This window comes from Leopardus geoffroyi, chromosome C2 (genome assembly GCF_018350155.1).
Source record: "Leopardus geoffroyi isolate Oge1 chromosome C2, O.geoffroyi_Oge1_pat1.0, whole genome shotgun sequence".
In the NCBI taxonomy this organism is placed as follows: domain Eukaryota; kingdom Metazoa; phylum Chordata; class Mammalia; order Carnivora; family Felidae; genus Leopardus; species Leopardus geoffroyi.
Window position 1 is genome coordinate 11345770 of NC_059333.1, and position 27583 is coordinate 11373352.

Below are 27583 nucleotides of genomic sequence, written 5' to 3' on the forward strand. Positions count from 1 at the left end.
AACCTTATTTTTTACATATCAACTGCTTTCACTTTTCGCACTCCCTTCTAGAATTTATACAGATTCCTTTCACATTGTTGTTCTCATAGCAGGGGGATCATTTATCTTCTGCCTTTTTTCATTTAACATCATACAAGAACATGTTCCCGTTTTGCTAGAGAGACTTCAATAAGCATAGCTTTTGATCATTGGATGATAATAGTTCACTGAGTTGGTTAAGTTTTCACCAAAGAATTCACTTAGCCTTTTCTTTCTTATTGAACATCTAGGCTTTTTCATTTTTTTCCTACGGAAAAATAATAGAGCACTGATTGCCTTTGTTCTTCTTTTGAATTATTTAAGAAGTGAATATTGAAATAAGAAATCAAGAAGAGGAGCGAGGAACAGCAAAGAAACCAGTAGCCCAGGATTTAGAGCTCAAGGAACCTCCAGAATTATCTGATCTAAAATCCCAGTTTTGCGGAAGGGGAAACTGAGCGAGGCCAGGGCAAATGAAATGCCAATGCCACATTGCACCTGAGTCACAGAGCAGAGACTCAAACTCAGGGCTTCTGACCGCGTGCAGCACTTTTCAGTTGAAACCAAGTAAGTACAAGCTCCACTCTGCTCTGCCTACACAGCAAGCACCAACAGGGACAAATTTTTTCCTGTCTAAACTTGTCATAAAATTGTCTCCCAGGTCAACCATGACGGAAGTAACAAACAAATAAAGAACAGTTGGTCAAAGCCTGTAATGTTACATTGAGCTCAGAATTTAAGCTACCCTTTAACTCAGCGAAAAAAAAGAGAAATACCCCTGAAAAATGGAGAGGAGATACTTTTCTTTGCATTTGTGTGCTTGGGAGATGCTCTGGGCACGTGGCGTTAAAATACAAGGTTGTTGGCTCTCTGTTACTGTACTAATAGCAGAAAACCCTATCACAGATCCTACCAAATAGAAACTAATGCAAAAAATAATTTGCAAGTGCTTTACATAATTTTCTGGCAGTGGATTCATCTTCTTAATTCTGTTTACCATAAAACTTGTTTCTAGAATATTTATCAATTGGAACATAGAGAGTGGCTTGATCATACCAGAAGAAGGAAGAAGAAGGAGAGAATGGCTATTTACAATGTGCCTATTCTGTGCCAGGCAATAAACCAGACTTCACTATTCTCCCTCGTGGGTTTTTATCCCCACTAAATAGGCATCTGAGGCTCGGCTGGATTAAGTAACTTTCCCAAGGTCACCCAATTAGATCAAAGTCAAGATTCCATTCCAGCATGGCCTGAAGTGGAAACCCACGTGTTTTCAACTCTACCAGGAAAATGAGATCAAATTTTATTCAACAAATATTTATTTATGTGCCTTCCACTTATCAAATCGTGTTTGCTAGGTAACAAGGGCATGAAAATAAATAAAAGAAATATCCCTTGTGATTATTAGACCGTTCTAGCATGGAGGATCAATCACACATAGTAGGTCATACATAAATATTTGATAAATGAGGGAATGGAGCCTCTTAGAGAGGAAGCTCACATCCTTACGTCAATGATAGACTGCTTAAATGCCAATCGGCATAGTTACATTCCTGATTGTTTCTTACAGAATGTGAATTCCATGCAACTACTCAACCCTACTCTAAATCTGAGACAAAAAAAAGTATGTTGATTCTCATTTCCCAATGGGGCTGCAAAAAAAAAAAAAAAAGAAAAAAAAGAAAGAAAGGAAGAAAAGAAAAGAAAAGAAAAGAAAAGAAAAGAAAAGAAAAAAAGGATCAAATAAGGTGACTTTCCTGAAACCTAGACTAGTTTGTGTTCCACCTCCTTGCCTGAAATGAATTATAATCATCTAAGGGTAATCACTTGTTTAAATAACGTAATTAAATTCATGATTTCTGAATGGGGAGTTTTTGGTTACAAGTAACAAAAAATGCATATCACCAATTCAAAAATGTTTGATAATAGGAAACATTTATTATCTCTCATTTAGAAAAATATCTAGAGAAAGCACAGCCCCAGGCTGATTCAACTGGCCTCTTCATGATGTCCTCAAGCATCTAAATTCCTTACCTCTTCCTCCCTTTTATCCTCAACATGTCAGACTAATGGCCTTCATGGTTGTAGCATGGCTGCCATAATTCCAGGCATCACACACTGGGGCAGAGACTTGCTATGTGAAGACCAGTTGCATTCTATCTGGGTACACAGAAAGGCTACATTTCCCAGTTTCCCATGTTGTTAGTTGAGGGCATATGACTAGATTCTGGCCAATGGGATATGGACCAAAGGACTGAGTTTGTGCAATCGCCCACCCTCTTGCTTCCCCTTCTCCAAGGAATAGATGTGGCAGCATCACAAGTGGGCAGGAACCTGGATCCCTGAGTCTGCACTTGAGGAGAGCCTCTGACTTGCTAAACAAGATGTAAAGGTATATGAGGCTAGGCCACCGAAGTCTTGGACTGGTTCATTATAGGAGCTATCCTGACCTTCCTGCAGACTTAGTAATATCCAGCAGAAGGAGAGAGGGGGTATCTTCCCTGAGTGATGGGTTCCTGACATAGGGGCTCAGTCAGCAAGGAAAAGGGGATGAGTGGGAGAAGCAATCACAACCTCTGCTAGACTCCACTTCCAGCTGGACTCTTTATGGTACCCAAGAATTCCCTGTGTCCCTCGTCAGTCCTCTGGGTCTGCCCATGGACTGTTGCCAGATTTCTTCTCACTTCTCAAACCTCCCATTGGCCATGCCTGCTCACCCTCAGGATGGCCCTGCACTCTGGCCCGCAGGGGGCTGCCTACCAGATTCACTTGGCTTCCTGCAGCCAAACCTCCAGCCCCACCCATGTCTTCCCTGAGCTCACTGGCCCTCCATCCTGGATCCCCTACCTCCCCCTTTTAGAGACCCTGATCTAACAAAATCTTCCCTTTCCTGTAGTTTCAGAAACGATTTTCCTCACTACTGACTATTTCCATCAGCACTTAAACATGATCACATTCTCATATTAAAAATAAAATCTCCTGAACAACTTGTAGCCACTGCCCTCTTTTTTCCTTTCCTTCCATACCAGATTTTTTGAAAGAGTTGCCTATGCTCAGTCTCCACTCCCTCCTGTCATTAGCTCCACTGCCCCCTGCAGCCTGGGGCCTCATCATTGTTATACCCAACCTGATCTCTGTCACTGCAATTTCTTATGATTGCCTTGTCACTAAATCCAGTGGGCACATCCCCTTCTTGTATCAGTTTTGTAGGGCAGCTGTAACAAATTGCCACAAATAACGGGTGTCTTAAAACAACAGGAATTTAATCTCTCACAGCTCTGGAGGCCAAAAGTCCAAAATCAAAGTGTCAGCAGGGCCATGCTCTTCCGAAGGCTCTGGAAAAAGATCCTTCCTTGTCTCTTCTAGCTTTTGGTAGTTGCCAGCATTTTTTGGTGCTTGGCTAGTAGCTGCATCATTCCAATCTCTGTCTCCGTATCCATAGAGGCTTCCTTGTGTTTCTTGGTACACAAATTTCCCTTTTCTTAGAAGGACACTAGCCATTGGATTAGGGCCCACCCTAAAATCTAGTAGGATGGCATCTTAACCTGACTACATCTACAAAGACTCTACTTCCAAATAAGGTCAATTCACAGGGGGTTAAGTCCTCAAGATATTTGGGGGGGGGGGGCACAATTCAAACCCACAGCACTTTCATATCTAACTTGACCTGGCCCTGTTTCTTCTCTCCTTGAGACATCATCTATTCCTGGTCTTCCTTGGACCTCTCTGAAATCTGTTTCTCACATTCCTTCTTGGTCTTCTCTTCCTCTGTCTACCCTTCTGACATTGGTGTCTCTCAGGACTTTCCATAGGCCCCTTCCTTTTCTAACTTACCTGGAAAATCCCAACCAATCCCGTGGCTCCAATGACCACTTGCAGACTGACCCACATGTACAAAAGCTCACAAAGCCAAAACATGTTCAGTTGAAGGTCCCACATCAAAAATCCATCATTTTCATCCAACCGGCTCCACCATGCACGCAGTCTCCTGAATGGGCCTCCATTCCTGATCACTGAGCCTCCCCCTCTATCACTCCCCACTGCCATCGAGGCCTGTCGAGTCTACCTCCCAAATACCTCTCCCCACACGGCAACGGTTCTATAAGAGATTTCTCATAGTCTGCCTGTCCTCGGCTCTCATCAATACTTTCACATTAAATACTTTGATTGTCCTTATCACTGTCAGAATAAATTCCAAACTCTTTAACTTGCCTTATAAGGCCCTCCATGATCCGGCTCTCCCTACCCCTAGACTCATCTCTCCATATTCTACTCTCATATGTGTGTACTCTGGCTGATACAAATGCCACAGACTGAATGTTTGTGTCCCTCCCAACACCAAAGTCCATATGTTTATACCTCATCCCCAGTGTGATGGTGTTTGGCTATGAGGTCTTTAGGAGGTGATTAGGTCATGAAGCTGGAGCCCTCATGAATGGGATTGGTGACCTTATAAAAGGGACCCCAGAGAGCTCCCTGCCTTGCTGCCATGTGAGGACACCAAAAGAAGACAGCCAGCCTTGAACCAGGAAGCTGTACTCACCATTCACCAAAAGTGCTAGCACCTTGACCTTGGACTTTCAGCCACCAGAACCGTGAAAAATAAATGTCTGTTTTTGGCGTGCCACCCAGCCTATGATATTCTATCATGGCAACCTGAGTGAATAAAGACTGCAAAACCATCTGCACTTTGCCCCCTGGTCTTTGTTTATGCTTATTCCTCGCCTGGAATATTCTCTCCTGCCCTTTTGGCTGCCCACATCACACTTAATGTTTCCTGTTCATTCGGTAAATATCTATCGAGTACCTACCATGTGCCATGAACTATTTCGGGCACTGAGGATAGAGTAGGAAAAAAAAGAGAAAAGAATCTAAATTTATGGTTGAAGGAAGCAGACACGAAGCATAAACAAGCAAACATGTAGAGTGTGTCAGATGGTGATACGTGCTGTAAAAAAATTCAGCAGGCTCTGGGGTTAGGGTGTACAAGAGGGTGGCGGTTAGGTTTTTCAATAAGGTGGGCATGAGAGTCCTCGCTGAGATGACGACATTTAAGCTCTGCACGTACCTTGCTTCCTCCAGTATGCCTTCTGGAAATTTTCCAAGTCCAGGTTAAGTGCCATTTTTATGAGCTTCCATGCAATCTCTGGCTCCATCACAGCACTTAACATGCTATATTTTCCAGTCGATTTGGGAGTATCAGCTGCAAAGTGTGGGGGCAGGGAATGAGTCTCTATATATTGTATCTCACCAGCTTCTTGTGGATGTTCATTACATGTGTCTTGAGCCAATAAATGAATTGACAGTCACATCATTTACATGTCATGCGAAGAATTTATATAGTATTTATGGTCATGTTGCATTTGACAGAGTGGTCTCTCACCTGCCGTCTCACCTCAGACAGGCAGTTATCATTGTCTTTGTCCCCTTTTAGCAGAAACTCGGAAAGATTAAGTTTCTTGCCCGAGATGCCACAATAAGAGGAAACTCCAGTTCAATCTGACCTCTTACATCTCTAGAACCAACGGGCTTTCCAGAAAAACAAAAACAAAAACAAAAACCACTGCATTCTTGAATCATGCTCTGTGAAAACACAAGCCACTAATTCAAGTGCATTAACCATCCTCAGCCAAAGTACATTCAATTTTTATCATGAAAAGATCTCTGCTCCTCCCTGGGTTCCCATATTCCCATCTCCCGAGAAAACTCTCGCCAAATGGCTAAAGCCAACACATAAACCCAAAGGTAAAACCCTCTAGGATTCCTTTATGTAGCCACTGCCTGGTATGCCCCATTCTCACACTGTTTTCCAGAATGTTTACTGTCCTTCTCCAAGTACACATTAAGCAGATCCATTTGGACAACCACAGAGCGGGGATCAATTGAAGTACTCTCTTCTCTGGCACTTTGGAGCTGACGTTGCCTTTTTGATGTGTTAATTAAAACATGTGGGGTTCATAAAAGCTGCAGGCAGAATCACAGGCAGGAGTCAATTAGCAATAATTCATATCCTCTATTCATGGCCTGCCACCCCACTGATAAAGTGTCACTCCATTTGGACACAAAGAACAGAGAAGGGGATTGGGCAAAAAAAAAAAAAAAAAATTACCATTTAACCAAAACTCTACACTGGGAGAAGGGCAGGCGGGTGGGCCCCAAAGAGCAGTGATTGAGTCTCCAAGGACTGAAGGATCACCTAGTGGGGAAGTGAACGCAAGCTTCCCTCCCTTCCACGTGGTGACGTGAGTTGCAGGCGGGCTGGGACAGTTCTCGGTAGTTTTCCACTTGCTGCTTACAAGTTCTTACCCTCTTTGGTTCTTTGTCACTTGGCCCCATAAAAAAACGCCCACTTCGGGGAACTTGAACGCTTGCTCATGCCACCCACCAACCCAGTGGCATGTGGGGATGAGGGTTACAAGTTCACATACCCTTCCCTTTTGTTTTCTTGTGCTTCTTTCTGCCTAAGCACCTCGAAACAGGCCAAACGGTTGTCGTTGCCATGTGACTTTGGACTGGTGGTTTCCTTGCTCCCTCTCATTCTTGAGGGCCGTGGGGAGCGGGGGAGAGTTAACTGTTTGAGAAATGGTTTCCAGGATGAGTAGGCACACCCAAGAGTGAGCCAGGATGCTTTGAAATGAGCCGCTTTGTCACTGAAGGGGCTTTGTCATTGAAGGGCTTATTTCCGCCCTGAAGTACTTCCTTGCAGTTGAATAGATAGTGAGAAGGATAAACACTCATCTTTCTAGGGGGAATACGGTTCTGTCGGGAAAGCTGGAAAATTCTTCTGTAAGTGTAATCATTTAGGGAAGAACAGAGACAAGTGCCCTAATTCTAGTAACTAGGGAGAACTGAATGGCTCACATGTTCTCACCTTCACCCCTGCCCTTGTGGAAGGTTCCGACTGCTTATGTTCCACTCCTGTTCCCTCTCAAGGAGGAAAATTGTTAACCCTTCAATTCCTCTCCCACATCCGATGCAGATCGCTTCAACAGCTGGACGCCTTTGAAAAAAAATGACTTTCATCATGGCGAAAACATATTACTTGCAAACAGAGCTGAGAGAAAAGAAAAACATTTTCTGTGATCATTCTTCCTTTGGGTTTCTGAAAAGTGAGGGAAGTTTTCTGGAAAAAAAAAAAAAGCCATAAAGTTGTCTGAGGATGAACTCAACATAGATGAGGGAAGACAGCCATTAAGATAAAATAAATTAGAGAATGAGAAACCATTATGATTCTCCGCTGTTTCTTTTCAGGAGGGTTTTTTTTTTTTTTCCAGAAACTATTAAAACATCTAATAAAAGCAAAATGTTTTAAGTTATGAGTGGCTTTTCAGGAACGTATCCCTTTGCCTCAAGTGTGACTAACCAAAAACATGCAAGTAAGATAAATCTGTGTGAAAGAAAGAAGTGGACCAAAGTGAATTACTGACCTTGGCTAGAGATTAATCTCAAGGGTTGTACTGAACCATCATTCCTGGTAATTGTGGACAAAGTCTCTGGAAGTGTAGGTGTCCTCACCTCGGGAATGGGGGAGCAGGGGTGAGGGCAGAATGCCGCAGATTTGCGCGCTGGGTTCAAATCCAGGCCGAGTCATTTCCTAGTCCAGTATGCTTTGGACAAATTACTCAACTTCTCTACCCCGAGTTCTCTCCTCTGTAGAATGGGAGTAATAATAGTACTGCCTCATCCATCACAATGTGTTGAGCAGATTAAAAGATAAAATGCTTAGAGATACAAACTGCTTAGTATAGCGTCAGAAAAATGACTAACGGTTGCACAACACACACAATGAACGTTTCCCCGTATGTGCAAAGACTTGATGCTAAAGGACGCAGTGCAAGGTATTCCCGTGCGGAAGCGTGTTCAACCTGGGCTAAAACCCAGATTAAATAGTATTCACAAAGTCCGCTGGCAAACTTTCATGGTGTCAGCTCACATAGCACAGTGCTCAGGGATGGGGAGAGAGTACCATGGACCGGATTTTGCCCATCCCCCAATTTATATGTGGAAGCCCTACCCCTCCAGTGTAAGTATATTGGGAGACAGGGCTTTTAGGAGGCAAAATAAATTAAGTCATAAGGGTGGGATCCTATTATGATAAGGATCAGTGGTCTTCTAAGAGGAGGAGGAGAGAGAGGTCTCTTTCTCCAAGGGCACCAAGGAATTTGAACTTGAAAAGCCACGTGAAGGTAGAGCAAGAAGGCAGCCGTCCACAAGCCAGGAAGAGAGTTCTCACCAGAAACAGAATCAGCCAGCACCTGACTCTTGGAATTCCCAGGCTCCAGAACTGAGAAATAATTTTTGTTGTCATTTAAGTCACCCAAACTGTAGTACCTGGTTGTGGGAGCCTGAAATGATGAAGACAGAGAATAAGATGCCACTTTTTTCTTTCCCTGCAACCAGAAAATTTAAAAATGTGCCTTCAAGGACAGAGAATGCCCTGTCCTAGCCTTGAGAGATGGTCAAGTGTGCATAAAACGAATAATGGTTTCATCTGATTTTGAAAGAAATACATCCAATCTTATTTTTCAGGGTAAGTAACTTCCAAATGGGGAAAAACCTTCACCTCCCATTGGAGAGGCATGCTTCACCCACCAGTTAGTTGGGGAACATGTTTTGCTGCGCAATTCAAACCTTTAGGCAGGTTTAAGTGAGAAATCTATGTCAATGACTTTTGTGGAAAAAAAAAAACGAAAACAAAAACAAAAACAAAAAACTCCTTGAAACTAGAAGGTTCAGTGCTCTCTTGACAAGCATTTCTGCAAATGATTCACAAGTCTGAAGACAGATGTTATCATCAGTTATTAACATCGTTTCCCCAGGGAGTGGGCAGTGTCCCAAGAGAGATAAAAATGTAGACAGAGGATGAGTAAATCCTGAGACATTCTAGTAATTTCTGCGGAAATGAGGTAGATGGCCATGGTTCTGCCTCTTTGCCAGCCCTACCCTAAGCAGATTGCTGCACAGCCCTCAAAAGTGGGGATGCCGTAGGACAGCGGCAAAGGAACCAGGCTGGGATTCAGGAGATCCGGGGCAAATCCATTAGCTCAGTAACTATTCATTGAGGGCCAACTATGCATTATGGTAAAGTGGTGAGATTCAGAGACTAGAGCCAGACTACCAGGTCAAGTCCAGCCCTGCCCTTCACCAGGGTGATGGGGCCTTGGGCTAGTCAGTCTTCTCCTGCCTTAGTTTCCCCAGTTGATGGGTTGGACTGAGAACAGGGCCTGAATGTCGTAAGTATGTGTTTGCAGTTATCATTGCTGCTACATGGGCCGGGGTCTATCCCAGCTCCTGGCATCAACAACCCCCTTCTGATACTTCATAGCTCTGTGTGACCTTCAGCAAGATCCTGAACTTGTATGTGCGTCAGTTTCCCCATCTGTAAAAAGGAGACAGCAGTGCCTGCCTCACGGGATTCTATGAGTTAGTGAAATAAAATATGCAAAGTGCATGGTGTAAAATAATTGCTCGGGAAATGTTTTTCTTATTAATAATGGTTAATTTTCTTTTTTCCTTGACTTTTAGCTCCTCCACTCCCCTCCCCCCGCCCCCCACCGCCAGCCATCACCACTTCATTATTTACCATGGAGAATCCTCAGCCTCAACCACAGGCAAACCCTGATAATACTTACAGGCGAGAAACGTTGCTATGTTCTCTCTCTATGGACTTTCTCTCTTTGATCATTTGTGGTCAGGGTCTTAAACACACAGCACATAGTAGAAGTCAAAATAATTGTCTAAATCAGGGGCCAGAAAGCTTTTTCTATACCAGGTAGTAAATACTTTTGGCTTTGCCAGCCATACGATCTCTGTCACGATTACTCAACTCTGCTGTCATAGCATAAAAGCAGCCTTAGACAATTTGTAAATGCATGAAAATGGCTGCGTTCCAATAAAACTTTATTTACAAAAGACAGGCAGTGGGCTGGAATTGTCCTGTGAGCTGTTACTTTGCTGGCCCCCTGATCTTAATCTAGCCACTCAACAAATACATACTGTGCACTTCATATGTGACAGGCACCGTCCTAAAGTGCTGGGGATACAGCTGTCAATGAAACAAAGCCCTTGCCAAAACCGAGCTCAAGTCATATTTAAAAAGCGTTTGTTACTGTCTATTTCCCACAATGAAGTGACCAAGTAAAGACAGTTTTCCAAAAAGGGAGTGATCATTTGTGGAAGATGCTGTTAACCGTTTGGATAAGCTGAGAACTGGGAATTGGCCATTGGATTTGGCAACAAAGAGGTCATCAGGTGATAAGAGCAGTTTCCATGGAATGGTGGGGACAGAAGCCTGACTGGAGTGAATTCAAGATGGACAGGAGGCAAGGGGGTGGGAACCATGTGGACAGGGAGGAAGGAGAAGCACAGAAGCGAAGTGGTAGGTGGAGGGGACTCGGACTCAGGCTCAAGGAAGGGGGTTGTTGTTGCTGCTGCTGTTCTAAAAATGAGGCGATCCAAGCATGCCTGCACAGAGAATGATCCAGAAGAGAGGGACAGTGGGATGTTATGACACAGGTGAGGAGAAGTGGTGTTCTCGAGCGATGTTCCAGACTGGCAAGAGGGCAGGGTCCCCAGTACCCAGCTGAGGGCGGGTCTCTGCCAGGAGCAGGTGCGGTTCACCCCTGGTAACAGGAAGGAAGACAGAGCAAAGGATACAGATTCAGTTCCGGGAGAATGATACAGTCCTTTTTTTTTCCCCCACTCAAATCAGAAGCACTATCTGCAGATGATAACAAGAAGGGGAGGAAGTTCTGAGGAGAGATAAGGACATTCAGAACGGTCATCTCCAAGGGTGGGAGACTGTAGGGGTCTGTGACACAGAATCAGCTTGCCAGGCGGTGCTGAGGTCCCTTAATGGGGGGTGACCAGCCAGCAGGCTGGTGTGTTTCTCCAGCCACTGCCCCTCCTGGGAAGAGTTTTCCCACTAGGATCCTTGCTAGGCCTCTGGCCAGCCTACGGAATGAGTCCTTTCAGGTTGTTTGTCTACTTCTGGTGCAATCGCCAGAGTCCAAGGGGATGGCCTCCAGGGCACGAATCATAGCCTATTCTGTCCATATAACTGTCCGGCTCTGTGAGGGGCTGTATGTTGGGTGGGGGTAGTTTCCCTAGAGTGACCTGTGGGCATCATCCCCTACAAGGGGGCCAAGGCACTGAATAATGGTCTGTGGTTAGGCCTGGGCAGATTCAGTTGGTATCAGGTGGCCATGACTTTTTTTTTTAAATGTTTATTTATATTTGAGAGAGAGAGTTGGGGGAGAGTGGGGGAGGGGCAGAGAGAGAATCCTAAGCAGGCTCTAGACTCTGAGCTGTCAGCACAGAGACTGACGCAGGGCTCAAACTCACAAGCCGAAGTCAGATGCTTAACCGACTGAGCCACCTACGTGCCAGAAGTGACCTTGACTTTGATGTGACAGTGAAATCCAGGAGTATAATATAATATTCAAAGCGTCCAAAGCACAACATTGCCATATCCCACTCTGTTTTCAAAAGTTCTTGCACATGACCGTGAGCCCTGTGTCTGTAGTGAGAGGCAATTTAGTTTTGTACCACCATGTTTTCGGTTCTTAATATGTACCAGGCACTATGCTAAAATGTATTATTTCAAGTAATCCTTAAAACAATACATCAGTAGGAACTATCGTTGTGTCCAAAGTTTGTAAGGCAGTATATCCAAGGTCACTGAGCAGAAAATATCACTAGGGCTGCCAAACCTCTACCACTGGGAGAGACTGAAAATATCCGTGATTCAGTTAGATGTCTCATTTGACTGCAAGTAACACGAAACTCCCAAAATATCAACTTAAACAAATTAAGTGGGTTTTTTTTTTCTAGTGTGAAAAATCCAGTGGTAAGAAGTTCAGGACTGGTAGATAACTGCACCACACCATCTAGAACTGCGGTTTCTTCTGTCTTTCTGCTTCCCTATCCTTGGTTCGTTGTTACCTCGTGGCTACAAGATGTCAACGCTACCTCCAGCATTGTATCGGCATTCCAAGCAGAAAACAGGGAAGGACAGAGGACCAAGGTACGTGCTAATTTATTCCCCTCACTCCACCTTTTAAAGAGCTTTCCTGGAAGCCCCACCTCACCACATCTGCGTTCATCTCATTAGCCAGAACTGCCATAGGATCAACTCGGGCTAAAAATATAGAATTTGGGCTGGATCCATTTCAATCCTAAAAATAAATAAATAAATAAATAAATAAATAAATAAAACGATGCCGCACTTTCCACTGTTTCTCTAGCGAACCTCTTTGCCAAAACTGCTAAGGCAGTATGCATTCTTTAAGATCAGAAGAGCCAGCTTTCCGAGTCGTTGGCCAGGCAGGTCCGGGCGGCCTGAGCTAGCGGTCTTGTGTCGAGATGCTTCAAAGTCTTGTTTAAAATGTTTGGATTCCCATGAGGCCAAGTTTGCGAGGAGATTTGGGTAGGAATGGGGTTGACGGGCTTTGTTGTTTTTAAAATCAGGACTGCTGATAAAAGAAGTAAAGCTTTGAAAGCTTTGAGTCATGCACCTGCTCTAGGTCGTCATTAACCAGCTTTACCTGGAGCGCACATCGGGCGGACCGTCAGCCTGGCTGTAAATTTCCGCAAGCTCTGTGAGATGGGAATGGGCATTGCGGTACACTTGTAGAAGGTGGCATGAATACATGCACCTGGGGGAGGCACCACTGCCTGTGCCCATGTTCCCTGTCAGTGCCCCCCGTGTGCCTGTCCTACTGTGAATAGATCTTTGTAACATAGCAGGTACAGTCAGAATCTCACCGAGCCATCTCCTCATTGGAAAACCTAAGGAACTGAAGAATGAATATCTCGATTATCATAGATGTTGGGGATCAGAGCTAGGCAGCCACACTTCTGACATTCAATCAATATCTGTTAAACGGGGAAAAAAGATTAGAAGAGCCACATGGTTAATATTCTTGGAAGGTTTCTACGCATGTGAAGTGTGGTTATGTCACAGACAAGCTTCTCCTCATCGTCTTAAGGGAAACACCAAACTTCTTCAGGACAGCTGAGTCACTCCACGAGGAGCAGTATCCAAGACTTTCATCTGCCAAAACAATCCAACTATCAAAATGCATCCACCAGTTTCCCAAGTCATTCCCCAAGGATCTGGAATTTCACAAAAGGGACAGTAACAATTCCATCCAGAGGTCTTGGCACCACTGCATGTAGGAGCTAGAAAGACCCCTCTTCTTCCTCTTTCTTCTTGGAAAGAAGACCCCTCTTCTTTCAAGAAAGGACAGAAGAGCTTACACTTCCAAGGAAACAAGATACTTTTAAATCAGTTTACACATGTACCTAGTGGGCTGACCCCAATGTGTGGTTTAATAAGGCTGAGTGGTAGCATCTCGCATTGGGGTGGTACATTTGTTATGATTGATGAGCCAATATTTACACATTATTATTAACTGAAGTCCATACTTTACATTAGGATTCATTCTTTGTGTAGTACATTCTATGGGTTTGAACAAATGTATAATGACATATATCCACCATTATAGTATCATACAGAGTAGTTTAACTGCCCTAAAAATCCCCTGTGTTCCATCTGACTCCTCCCCCCTCCCCCAAACCCTTGACAACCATTTTACTGTCTCCATAGTTTTGCCTTTTCCAGAATGTCGCACAGTTGGAGTCAGTATGTAGCCTTCTCAGATTGACTTTCTTGACTTAGCAATATGCATTTAAGTTTTTTCTGTCTTTTCATGGCTTAATAGCTCATTTCTTTTTATCACTGAATATATTCTACTGTCTATATGCACCACAGTTTGCTTATCTATTCAACTACTGAAGGATATCTTGCTTGCTTCTACTTTTTGGCAATTATGAATAAAGCTGCTATAAACACCCGTGTGCAGGTTATTATATGAACATAAGTTTTCAACTTCTTTGGGGAAACGCCAAGGAGCACAATTGCTGGGTTGTATGGTAAGAGTATATTAGTTTTATAAGAAACTGTCAAACTGACTTCCAAAATTGCCGTACCATTTTGCATTGCAACCAGCAATAAATGAGAGTTTCTATCGCTCCACATTCTGGCCAGCACTTGGTCCTGTCAATGTCGGTAGTTTATAGCTCGTTCATCCAATAAATATTCAATCTGCACCTAATTAATGCCATACACAGAGACACTCAGTCTCTTAAGTTGCTTGGAGTTCAGAATACCTGTAGGTTGAAAGTGGAAAGTTTTGAAAAGTTCCGCCTCCTTTTGATCAATAGTTCTTAAACTTTAGTTGGCATCTGAATCACTTGGAGAGCTTGTTAAAACATAGATTGTAATGGGCAAAGGAGGGAGGCAGGGCTCACCTCCAGAGTTTCCGATTCAGTAGATCTGGGATGGGACCCAAGAATTTGTGTTTCTAACAAGTTTCTGGATGCTGTTGCTGCTGCTGTTGGTCCAGGGACCACACCTTGAGCATCACTGCTTCTCACGTGGAAGAAAACTGTCAAATGGGACGGCCACACCCACCTTGGGCATCAGAAAAAACCCTGCCAAACGGGATAACTACAACCTTCACATTAGGCTCTGTTTTAGGACTTCTGAGATGCACCTAACCCATGGGAAAGTTCATGACATCTATGTTTCCTCTGCTTTTAAAAGATCTCAAGCCTCTCTGAAGGGGTTTAGTTTAATTCCTATAGGAGAACAGAACAGAAAACCATTTGTTAGGTGCATTGTCACTGTCTAAGGGAGCAGCTTTATAGTGGGGAAGCCTAGCATGAGGATCCCTTCTGGAACATCAGGCAGATGTTGTTGTCAGAGGCTGTGCTAATGCATTTTGATGAGCATGACACATGTTGGGTTTTTTTTTTTTTTTTGGTTTGTTTTTGTTTTTGTTTTTGCAGGAGCAGATGCCTCCTCATGCTAGAGCTTGTGCTGGGCTACCAAATACCAGGTGGCCCCAAGACCCTGATTGTTTATGGTTTACTTCGCAAAAGCAATGTCATCTGCAGGACATGCCTGACTATTACCCCCAGAGCCAGGCCATTCCACAGTTCCTTCTTTGGTTCTACCCTTTACAAGTTACATTAAATACAGCCTCTTCTGCACCTCTGGCCTAGGAACCAGCTGCTATTCCAAGGCAATGTTACCCTAGGAAGACACTAGCTGTCATTACTATTTTGTTTGCCAGCATTTTCTAGGCCTGACTGTGCCGCATGTCTTCTCCTTAGTCTTCCCAAAGGCCTCTTCCTGTTAGCATCACCATCCCCAATTTGCAGATGAAGAAACTGAGGTTGAGGTTCAGTGCAGTTGAGACACTCACTCCAGGTCATACAGCTAATATGTGGCAGAGCCAGAATTCAAACTCAGGTCAGGCTAATATTACAGACCCTCATATAGAAGGGTAGATATGAGCAGAGCTACTAAGATATGGACCTACAAGACAGGAGATAAAGTCTAGAATCAAGAACAAAGACGTTTGTGATACATATCTCCAGTTGGAAATCTCCTTCCACCTTCAAGTTACCATGGAGCTCTATTCATACCCCTTAGGCAGCACCTCTCTTGGACCATGGATTAATAGAATTATTTGTATTTCATTTGTCTCATCTGATCCAGTCTTGTCCAAAGTTGGCACTGGGAAAAAAGCGTACGCTTAGGAAAAGGGCGGATGGATGAAAACCAGTCAAACTGAGCATATCTAGCACCTAGATCTTGGTTTCTTAAACTGTACTCCAATATAAGGATCCAGTGATCCTCGGAGAAATGGCTGAATCTAGGACTGGAGCAGAAAATATACAAGATGAACCTGAGACATATTGTAGTGCCAGAAACTAAAGAAGTGCTCCCCCAGAAAAGAAGAAAAACAACTTCACAATGAAGAGGGGTTTGTCAAAGGGGCACAGGATCCAATGGGAAAAGTTTCCATTGATTAAAACTAGAGCAATTTGAGCAACAAAATAAAGTAGTATTGGATTATAATCCAAAAAATAAAATCAATATCCATGAGCTCATTATGATATTAATAACTGATTGAATAAATAAATAGAAAGAACAGACAAATCTCCAAAGCAGAAGAATCTCCTATCAATTGTGTAGATATTCCAACTCTCAAGGCTGTAGGGCATAACTTCCTACTCCTTAAGAGTGGGCTTTACATAGTGACTTCCTTCCAGAGAGGACAACATGGAGAGAGAGGGGAAAAAATAACTTTTACGGTGAAATCTGACAAATACTCTCCCAGCCAGGTGATTGAGGTCAACACCAACAAGATAAGTCAAGTCAATGCTACGTGCCCTGGATACGACTTGGTAAAAATGACACTTCGCCTTTGTGTTCTTCCTCCCCAAAGCCCACGGTCCCAGTCTAATCATGAGAAAAAAACATCAGGTAAATTCCAATTGAGGAGCATTCTACAAAACAACTGACAAGTATTCTCAAAACTGTCAAGGTCATCAAAAACCAAGGAAGTTTGAGAAACTGTCACAGCCAAGAAGAGCCTAGGGAGACACAATGACTAAATGTGGTATCCTGGATTGAATCCTGGAAGAGAAAAAAAAGACATCAGAAAAAAAATCCAGAAAATCTTAATAAAGTATAGGCTTTAATTATTAATAATCTATCCATATTGGTTTATTAATTGTAACAAATGTATCATATTAACAAAAGATGTTAATAAGAGACAGAAGTGGGTGTGGGGTATATGGGACCTCTCTGTCCAATCTTTACAATTTCTCTGTAAATCTAAAACTACTTTAAAACATAAAGTTCATGTTTTGAAAAGGCCAAATCATGCCATTAAGTAGGTGGGATTCCAGATTGATTACTGTATGTAGGCAGACGAGGGGAGCCATATAGAAAATGGAAAGCACAACAAAGCTACTCACAGTTCTCAACATGAATGGTCTTTCCATTAAGGATGCATTTTATTCATGGATTGTTATTCTAATAATGATGTTTATATTCTCGTGGCCATATTGAATCAATCTATTAGCTGCATGGTATAAGATAGCACAACTATTCAAATGCATGGATTTTTCCTTAGAAGGAACCAGGATAGCTTAATAAAGAGTGTCCATCTAGTTTCACAAGACCATTCCAGAGGCGGAATTCTGGAAGGTATTGTTCCCTTCTTCGTGGCTTTCAAAGGGCTTCTAGTTCCATTTCTAACCTCTATCAGAATCCCTACACTGCCCCAGGCAGTCACAACAAGTAGATGACCAAGCACAGGGGTTTCTAATAAAGGTCTACACTTGCCTTATCTGTGTTTTTTTTTTTTAATTTTTTTTTTAATGTGTATTTATTTTTGAGACAGGGAGAGACAGCATGAACGGGGGAGGGTCAGAGAGAGAGGGAGACACAGAATCCGAAACAGGCTCCAGGCTCTGAGCTGTCAGCACAGAGCCTGACGTGGGGCTCGAACTCATGGACCATGAGATCATGACCTGAGCTGAAGTCGGATGCTTAACCGACTCAGCCACCCAGGCGCCCTGCCTTATCTGTGTTTTGATGATCATGGCTTATCACACTCAAGCAACTATAGAGTTCAGGTGAAAAGATGCCCTACAGTAGGTGGTCAAGGCAATCAGCCAGAATTTCCATACTTCCGTGAGTTCCATATTTGACAGCAAGGAGTCAGTCCTATTTCTAATGAGGCAGTGTGTGGGTGAAACCCATCCTTCCTCCTTGCCTTGCACTGATCACAGAGAAACTGACCCCTGCAGATTGTGTTTTCCAGGGTTCCAGGCGAGGTTAGCAAAGGGGCAGCATTGGCAGGAGATTGAAGAGTGGGAAGAAGGGAGAAATCAGAGTATCTCTCCCCTTCTCTCTCTGCCTCACGGGGCATCTCAGCGAGGACTGCATCTCCTGCCTGGCTCCCAGCGCCCACCAGCCATGCCCACCAGGGTTGTTGGGTGACCAAACTCTTAGCTCTGGTAACACCCCTCCTCCCTCCGACTCCCCAGTCTAAGGAATTAGTGGCTTCCCACTGTTGCTGACTTCTGGATTCCTTCGCTGCCCTCTGTTTGGCTTCTTGGAGATTTCATCAGCTGCTTAACCAATTTCCTCTATTAAATATCCTCTATTTAAAATACTTTGAGTGGATTTTGATTTCTGGATTAAACTCTGCAATGTCTTAAGACCTGAGTTGTTTTCATTCCCATCCAGATCAAGAAAAGGACACACACATGCATCCCCTCACACTCACACACGTATGCTTTGAAAGCGCTTTGCATATTTTCTCCTTATTTTATATCATAACAGTTAGTGTTTATTAGGAGCAAGTTGCTGAGCAAAGTGGATCCCTATTTCTATGATCGAGTAGGGAAGTCTTAAGGGGACCTGAGAGAATGATCCAGAGGAGCTCAGCTGAACTTCATATGACCTTCAGGCCTGACAGCACCAGCAAAATCATTGTATGAATCTCCTCTAAAACAAATTTTTTGGCTACACACTTTGAAGGTTCTCCATGCCCGCACAGTGAAAGAAGCAATGACCTTTGCTCACTATGATGTGTCATGGGGTCATCCTGGTATCTCTAGGTTAACTAGATGAACTACAAAGAGAGCTTCCTTGATGGCTGAATGATGCCAATGTTCATAAAAAGAAAGATATTGTGGCTGTCAATTAATATTGGCATCTGCATCTGGTCTAACTGACTCCATGTGGTCCCTAGATTCAGTGGCTTAGGGCATTTAGAGAGCTAGGGTGGCTTTATAGTAACTAAGAACTATTTGGGTTAAGGTCCACTTGTTACTTTGGGAGTGGGTTTGTTTTTACGCTGTCCAATGTAATCGATTCTGCCTAAGTTAACCAGATAGTTTTAAACTAGGAAGTTTAAAACTAAAAACTTCACTTGATCCTAAAATAAAGCAATTTGGATCCACCCAAATTTATCCAAAAATGATCAGTACTCTGACTCCTTGCTACACTGATCTAATATCAGTGTCCTTTCAGCAACAGACATCAGTCCAGATTTATGCACAGTGTAAATTCCAGAAAGCATTATCATTGAGGACCGGGCAACTCTTGAGTGATCAAACACACAGGAATCAGTATATGAATACACAAGTGCATATATATTCATGGCAGATTTTAAACAGTTTCACTAAACTGCTTTTTTATCACTTAAAAATTGTTGGCCTCAGAAAAATGAGAAGTTCAACAAAGTGGGTTTTATTATTTTTCTTTTGCTTTTATCAACAGGCTGCAATCACATATATTGAAGGATACAGTCTTCCCAGAAGACACGGAGAAGCAGCTTCTTAGAAATACTGTTGGTGGGCAGATGATAACCATAACTGCAAAAGGACAAGGCACATGTATCAATCGGCAAGAGCGAAGGCTTAAAGTAGCCCCTGTCTTTAGCAGTTCAAACTTTCCCTACAGTAAATAGACACGCAGTGAAACAAATTCACATGGCCATCAGCAAAACGAAGCCAGTCTTACTCTCCACCGCCACGAGGTGCTGCGATGGATTAAAAATATGTGAAGGATTTTTTACAGCCAATGGCTCACAACTTTGGGGTGTATCAGGATTGCCTGGCAGGTTGCTGTGAAGCAAATTCTTGGCTCTAGTTCGCACATACTTGGTAGGTGATTAGGAGACCAAAAATCCGCCATTGAACTAGATCCCCTCGATTCTAATGCAGAAGAGTCTCTAGATCATGTTTTGAGAAATGCCAGACGGGGCACCACTCAGGAAAAGACACAGCCCCACCCCCAAAAACAAATAAGTTTGGTAGATTTCACTTTTTAACTTGACAGGTGCCACCAGCCGTACCATAGTGGGATTAGCTGATTGAGGGCAAGTACCTTAGGGCAGGGACAAAACGTTCCTCACTTGGTCCCTGCATGGTGGCTCCTCCGTGTCTTTGCTATTATGAAACTCTTGTGGGGACACCTGATGTCCTTCATGCGCTTTCATTCCGTGTGCTCTTTTCCAAGGAGGGAAAAGCTATCCGGACAACAAATCATTGCCTTCCTCACCAGAACCCCTGGGGAGATCCCACAAATGTTATTCAAAGTGTGGCTGGCACCCCGCCCAGGCCCAGAGGTACTCATCTAGCTGGTGCCTGGACAGGGTTTGGAGTCTGGGTCAAATCTGGAACGGGATTCTGAAAGCCAATATTGGATCTTTTATGATTGAGACCTGCCAAATCATGTGTCAGGAATGTCTCATTCCTTCCCCATGAAGAGCGGCAGTGTTTAAGGAAAAAACACAGCTCTGGAAATGGAGACACTCTATGCATTATCCTTATTTATTAAAACTGGAACAAAACCCCCGGAAATGCAGACACCTCCCATCACCTCCACTTCCCTTTTTTCCCCTGGTTATTTGATATAAAGTGCTGCCGAAGCTATTTTGCAAGGACATACCACATGGAGGCATCTGCCAGGCCACTGTCCCCTTTCTTCTTGTCCAGCTTGATGCGAGGCGGTGGGAGGAGAGGTGTGGGGGTGGCAAATTAAACAAAACCTTTAAAAACCAAGACTCTGGCTGGGACTTCCACCACCCAGATTACCAAGTGGAGAGGCATTTTATTTTGGAAAATGAAAGAGCTAGTTTATATCTTCCCCGGATCATTTTCTAACCTAACTGCAGTGGAAACATTCTCAGAAAGAAAGACGTCCTTGTGTGTTTGCCCTTTATGTTGCCACGGGTCGTCCCACACGTAGAAGTTGGGCAGTGCTCTGCTTCTGCTTGGGGACCAGGCCAGCCAGCAGACTCCTTGGGTCTCGTTAGGTCGCAGTCGACTCCATGCTTCAAGGTAGAACCTCCCAGACGCGGCCCAACTCTGGAAAGCATTTGCTTCTCAGTTTGCTTCTACCCACGTGACGGCTGGCAAGTTTCTGGGCCGTTCTGAGCCTCCTTTTCTCCACTGATAAAATAGGCATAGATAATTCCTCAGAGAATGTGAAGGGGAACTCAGCGAGAGAGGCACAGCAAAAGGATGGCTCTTCCTTTTCTTTTGGCCTTTTTGCGGTGGGCGGGGACAGATCCGGGGATGGGAGGGAAGCGTGGCCGTTGGCTTGATCCTCGGAAAATCTCTTCATTCATGAAACTTTAGGGTGTCCTCCTTCTACCCACATTTGTAGTGACGCGTTAGCCGCCTATCTGCAGAGATCTAACGATCTCGATCGGAGCGCTCTACACACAGTCCAGAGCTGACCTTCCATGCAGCGTCTTTGATGGCAGTGATGATGAAACTGTTTCCTGCACAGAGGAATGTAAGTCTCTTGGTTCTCGCTGACTGTGACCTAATTTCACAGAAACAGTTCTTATACGTATTTTCGGTGTAAATAAAAAGCGACCTTTAAAATAGTCACAAATGGGACTCTAAGGGCGTCTACACGACCTCTGAAAGCATGTGAATGTCCATGAGTACTTGTGGGCAGAACAAAGTTTCCAAAGAGAGCCTCGATAGCTGCACGTCCTGTAAAAATATGATGGGAGCCATGTATGTCATTTAAAACTTTCTAGTAGCTGCACTACAAAAGGAATTAAATTAATTCTAATCACCTATTTAGTTTAACCCAATATATCCAAAATATTATGGTGTGAACACGTAATCAATATAAAAAATTATGAGATAGCTTACATTCTTTTCTCTCTCTCTCTCTCTCTTTTTTTTTTTTTTTTAACCAAGTTCACATTCAGACTCGCCTTATTTCAGGTGCTCCAAGGCCACGTGTGGCCAGTGGCTCCTATCCTGGACAATGCATATTGATAGCTTTTTCAGATTTTCACATCCTATTAATAATAAGTAGTTTAATAACGTAACAGTGAACAGTGAGAGAATAGCGTTGAAGTCTTCCGAAACCAAGTTCTTGGTCGTCCCAATAACAATTCAAAGGTCTCCTTATGAGCTCAAAAAGACTTGCAGATAAATTGTCTCATCAGGCCCTCCTAACAACCCATGACGTGGACAGGGCAGACGTCATTTCCTAATATTATAGCCGAGCCAGCTAAGGCTTAAAAATATTAAGTAAGTGGCCCAAAGTTCAACAGCTAGAGGTTGGTGGGTTGGGAACTTGAACTGGGCCTCGGGACTCTAAATCTCTGGGTCTGGACGAGAAAGAGGCAGCTGCCGCCCTCTGTGATCACATCGCTACCAGGGCAACTCTTGTTTGCATCCCGCACCGAATAACAAGGTCCAGGAGGACAGACTTTGACAGGCCTCCTGTCCACCAACAACACCTAACACGGTGCTTGGCACGGCGCGGGTACATGGCTTCTACTTGGTGGATTCAATTCAACTGGACCAAAAGAGTGATCCACACCAGATGCCCTCATAGTCATCGCCAAACCTCTCCGTCTCTGGAACTTTCGGTGAAGCCAAAACCACAAAAACCACGTACATGCTGAGCTCCTGAGTTGCCTTTGTTCAGCCTTTGGGGGCCGCTCCTTCCCCAGCACACAAAATATATCTTAGGAGTTTGTGTCTGGGCGAATAACCTTCATCATGGCTCTGTTTCAATGCTCACTTAGGGCTTTTTAATGGAAATGTACACCATCGGTGGAAAATGCGCCCTGAAAGTAGACTCAGTCTGACTTGGGACTTGGATGCTAACCTCTACCCGCCCAAGACCACCCAGAGGAGCCCCGGGACCACCTTGTGAGCCTGGTGAAGATGTAGTATGGGGAAAACACCCCCTTGCCCCTTCACCTTGCCAGCTGGATCGGGGTGAATCACACAGACCTGGGAGCGCGGTAAAATCCCTGACGAGCGATGTCAGAGGATGGCTTGAAACCTTGATGGAGACGCAGGTCTGTTCCCCGCTGCCTCCGTCCCGCGCTCCAGCTGTTCCCTGGCGTGCTTCTATTCCCCTCTGTCAGCACCGGTCTCCTTCACTGAAGCTCTCTCGCCTCCCTGTGTGGCGGCCTGGCATCCCACATCTGGTTGCCATGCCAGGATTTCATGGAGAGCCTGGGCCAGGTGCTGAGAGCTGCTATCTCCTCATGGGTATTAGGAGGCTGGAGCAAGGCAGAAATCCAGGACTGACGCTTTTCTGCCCCATGCCCTCACAGGCTGCCAGCTTGCCACTAGGCACCAGAGAGGACGTTGGTACAGGGGGTACAAGCAAAAGCTTATTCTGCACTTTTTACGCACACCTTAAATTGGACTGGCAAACATTCCCATAGCCCAGGACCCCGCCTGCGCCCCTACACGTGCAATCTGGGGTCCAGCTATTTCTGTCACATGTGTCATGTTTTTGTAAGGCTGCTCTGTGAATTACTTTCTCTGGAGAAGACCCAAAACTGTATTCACATTTTGGTTGAAATAAGAATCATTTCGAAAGCTTTGTTAAATGAGCAAACTGAGCTTAGTGCTGTGAAACATTCAGGATTCACCTGGTTCATAGCCAAGTGCCTCCCATCCCTGCACGCTGGAGTTCTAGGTACCGGAGACACAAGGTGACTCAATCATAGAGTGTCTTATAGAGTTTACAGTCTAGTGGGTGGGAGGTGGGGTGGGTAATGAACGGACAGAAGGCAAACAGGAAAACAAATCAAACAGATCATTCTAATAATCCTAAATGCTATGAAGACATTCAAACAGGGTAACAGGACACAGAATTATGCTGGGATGGGGAAGTCCACTTAGAAAGGTGATCTGGAAGGCTTTTCAGAAGAGGTAACATTGGGACTGTGGAATGAATAGCAAGGAACAGCCGGCCACGTGGAGGTCCAGGGAAGAGCGTGTTAAGCAGAAGAACAGCCAAGGCAGAGTGAGCTTGGCGGGATGGGAGAGGCCAACATGGCCGGAGAGTGGTGAGTGAGGGGAGGGGAAAGTAGGAAGGAATGATGTTGGGAGTCATTAGGGGCCCTACGGTGACAAGTATGGATTTTACTCGAGGCCTCAGGCAAAGCCATGGGAGGGCACAGAGCAGGGGAGTAATGTGAATCGTGAGTAATGTCGCTTAGGCTTTCCGAGGTTCACGACGGCTTCTGCTGGGGATGAATGGGGGAAGGGGCCAGAAGGAAAGCAGAGGGTTGTGGTGGCCTCTTTCAAGGACTTCCCAGTCTAGAGAAGGAGCAGGCACAAAATACGTAGGACTCAGGTCGGGGTGAGCCAACAGAGCTTTAAACCGAGGCCGAGACAGCAGCCAATGGTGCTCGCTGAGGGGACGGTGTTGCAGCAGGGCCAAACCTCCGGCTTCGTGTAGGCCACATCTTGGGTTCCGTCCCTAACGCTAAGGGCCGTTAGACTGCTTATTCTCAGATAATTCCGTGAGAAAGAGAAAATTTTATCTTGTTTAAATCTCTTCCTGAAGTGGGCGTCCCTTTTCCTTTTGTCTCCCTCCGGACCCCTGGCACAGGCTACGTCCGGAATTGGCCAAAACTGAAGCAATACATACCAGTCTGACCCCAGGAAGAGAAGACATCGAGAAAGCTGATGGATGGGGAACCAGCCTTTGTCTTGCAGCCCAAACCTCCAGATGCTGGTGGAGACTTTGTAGGAAGACCCGGTCAGAATCTTCTGCCAGTCGGTTCTAGGGCACTGATCAGATACGCAGCACCTGGTGTGAGGAGCCCTGCCTGCCCTCATCCCCCCAGAGGGGGAAGGGCAGAGAAATAAAGAGGAACCAGGAGAGGAAACACGTGTCCACTCATGTGAAGGAAGTGACAGCAGCTGGTACAGGAGAGCGGCCGTTACCTTAGAGGAGGCAGGCTCCTTGTTCCAAAACTGTATTTAAGATTGGGTTGGAGGGAGGAGTGCTCCTTTGTAAAAATAACTAGCTTCTGAAGGCGACGGGAAAACTGGGAGGCAGGTGGTAAGCGTAGGCCCCAGTGGAAAACATATCCCACCATCAGAAATCGCCCAAGAGGGGCAGACACTAGACTGAGGAGAAATGGCGATGGCAAATGACAAAGAAACCCTTCTGTGGTGACCTCTACAGAGTCAAAGAACCACCATTATGGGATGCGGCCCGAGCTTGAACGTCCCTCTGGGGAGCCCCAGCACTCCTCAAGACTATGCAGGAGTCCATATTGGGGATCTTAGAAGCACACATCAACACATGGAGTGGAAAAGTACCAGTCTTAACAGTTGCCCCATAGGTCATTTCTAGGTATTTCCTCAGCAGGCTGGTCTGCCCCACCCACCACAGGGAAGGGGAGAGGCTGGAGATAAGCGAGCTCCACGCCAGGGCGTGGTCCTGCACAGCAAAGCCGCAGAAGCTGGAGGCGTTCGTGCCTTCTCTTCTCTCTCCTGGAAGCCTCTCTTAACACCTAGGTCTTCTCTACCTTGTACCCTTCTTAATTGCCTCAAGGCATCCAATGAGGCCATGCTCCAACCCCCTTCTAGAACATTCGTTCAGAGCCTTCCCCTGAACTCCCACACCCCACACCATAAAGGCACACCAATCGTACTGCATGTCTGGAAAGGCAGCCTATTCAAAGCAGTTCGCTCAAAGCCATGAAAAGTCCAGAGCAACTCCACCTTCCCAGGGCTATTTACAATTTAAGATAGAACCCCAGGGGTGCCAGGTTGGCTCAGTCTCTGTCAAACTTCGGCTCCAGGTCATGATTTCACAGTGCGTGAGTTCAAGCCCCACGTGGGGCCGTCTGCTGTCAGTGCAGAGCCCGCTTCCTATCCTCTGTCCCCCTCTCTCTCTGCCCCTCACCCACATTGCATATCTCTCTCTCTCTCTCTCTCTCAAAACTAAACATTTTTTAAAAACTTTAAAAAATATAAAATTAAAAAATCTTTAAAGTAGAACCCCAGGGGCACCTGGGTAGCTCCGTCGGTTAAGTGTTGGACAGTCGGTTAAGGGTTGGACTTTGGTTCAGCTCACAATCTCATAGTTTGTGAGTTCAAGCCCCACATCAGGGTCTCTGCTGTCAGCACAAAGCCGCTTGGGATCCTCTGTCTCCCTCTCTCTCTGACCTTACCTGGTATGCGCGTGCTCTCTCTCTCTCTCTCTCAAAAATAAACATTTAAAAAATAAATAAATAAAATAGAAGCCCAGAGAACACAAATTAGCCCCCAAGTCAACGCCTCAACCCAGGTGAGCCATCCAAACCTCCCGTGGAACTTTACAAAATACAGATTTTGTATTTCCCCTACACATGTGGGTAAACAGAATGCCCAGGACAGGGGGTGGCATGGGGCCAGGGAGGTGCAATTTTCAAGCTCTTGTTTGAGGGATTCTGATGCCTGCTGACGCTAGAACCAAGGCTCTGAGGCAATATCCCACAGAGGCTTCCGGGCTCCACGCTCACTCAATCAAAAGGTGTAAAAAAGTAAAACGGGGGTAAAACTATACCAACACACACAGAATTCACATAAAGAATTTGAACTGCTCTTCTTGTCCCATCTCCCACAGCTCCTTGCTCCTCCCTCAGCTCACCTGGGTGTGGAGTCCAGTTTCTCCAATCCACTTTGGAAAAGGCAATGGGAGAAGAGAAAAGAGAAAGGCGGGGTGTCCCTGATGCTCGTCAAAGCCATTGCACCTGCACCTCTCTGTGTCTCCCCCCAACCCCACCTCCTCCCCAGAGACTGGCAATAAATCACGACAAGTAAGTAGCAGCCATTAATAATTTCCTTCCCAATTAGGGCAATGTTTAATCTCTTGCTGTCAGCCAGAATGGTCTGTGGACAAAGGATTTCTGATTAATTATAGTCATCACTGCCTTAGTGTTAGTTTTCTTCAAAAAAGAATGTATTTTCGTTTCACTTTTAGTAGTGAGGTGTAGACTCTCGAATTTCTTGGCAGTCCTAAACTCAGTCAATATTTTCATTAAACTATTGTTCTCCAACCACTAAGTCTTCAACAATCCAACAAATTATGGTCCTGTCTCTTAAGGACCTTAATTATTTTGCTAACAGGCATTCCCTGTTTAAGGACCTGATCGCGAACAAGCACATAGACGTCATCAACCTCATACGTAATTTTCACTGAGTCACTCCCTGAACCTGGCTGTGGCCCCTATCATGTCTCAGATGTAAATTAAAACCGGGTTTCCCATCAAGGCTCTCCACCATCTGCCCTCCCCCACCTAAGAGCTTTCTACTTGGGCCCCCTCCCCCATTCATGGCTTCCTTTCCCTCTTCCTGGAATCCTCCTGTCCTCCCTGTGCCATCTGGCATGTTCTCGTTCAGCTTTCAAGATGGAGACCTCTACCATCTCCCCTTTCCAGGAATTGTCCTGTACCTTCTCTAGCAGGGTGTGCATCTTCTTCCTCTAAGCCTGCCTCTGCCAGAACTCAGACATATTGTCCTGGAATATCCACACCTCCTTCCAACTCCCCAGGTGCTGGAGATGGCGGTTGGTCACGTCTGTATCCCCAGTGCCTTGCACAAAACCCGCCCGTGGTGGGTGATCAGTATATGCTGGACGAATTAAATAAATGTACAAATGAGAAAAGCCCACTTGACACAACTCAGTCTCTCCTCCGTCTTTCTCAACTTTCCTTCTTGTGGCCTAGAGTGACCTGAAAACCACATACCTACCATGAGGGCAGGGGTGGTGTCCATTCTGTGCCCTGTTGCATATCCCGTGGCAGATGCTCAGTGGACATCTGTTGGCTATGCGGATCAATCTTTCAAGCTTTATTGCTCTAAATCCACCTCCTCTGCCCAGCTCTCTCCAGTCCCCAAAAGACTGTCT

General features: G+C 45.0%; 1 protein-coding gene and 1 long non-coding RNA gene across 3 annotated transcripts; one reads left to right on the forward strand and one right to left on the reverse strand.

Moving 5' to 3' along the window:
* The first annotated feature begins 12381 nt into the window (after nucleotides 1–12381).
* LOC123610618 (ATP synthase subunit ATP5MJ, mitochondrial-like) lies at nucleotides 12382–12553 on the forward strand. The gene is given in 2 exon segments (XM_045501467.1): nucleotides 12382–12425; nucleotides 12427–12553. Coding segments are annotated over 2 exon segments (171 nt in total).
* Nucleotides 12554–19118: 6565 nt separating this feature from the next.
* LOC123610619 lies at nucleotides 19119–25559 on the reverse strand. 2 transcript variants are annotated; one of them, XR_006718225.1, is made up of 3 exons: nucleotides 24329–25559; nucleotides 22669–22943; nucleotides 19119–21402 (listed from the first exon to the last, which is right to left on the reverse strand). It is a non-coding gene; the product is annotated as an uncharacterized LOC123610619 (long non-coding RNA). The 2 variants fall into 2 exon arrangements; XR_006718226.1 differs by lacking the exon at nucleotides 24329–25559 and having other exon boundaries at nucleotides 22669–22973.
* Nucleotides 25560–27583: the final 2024 nt, after the last annotated feature.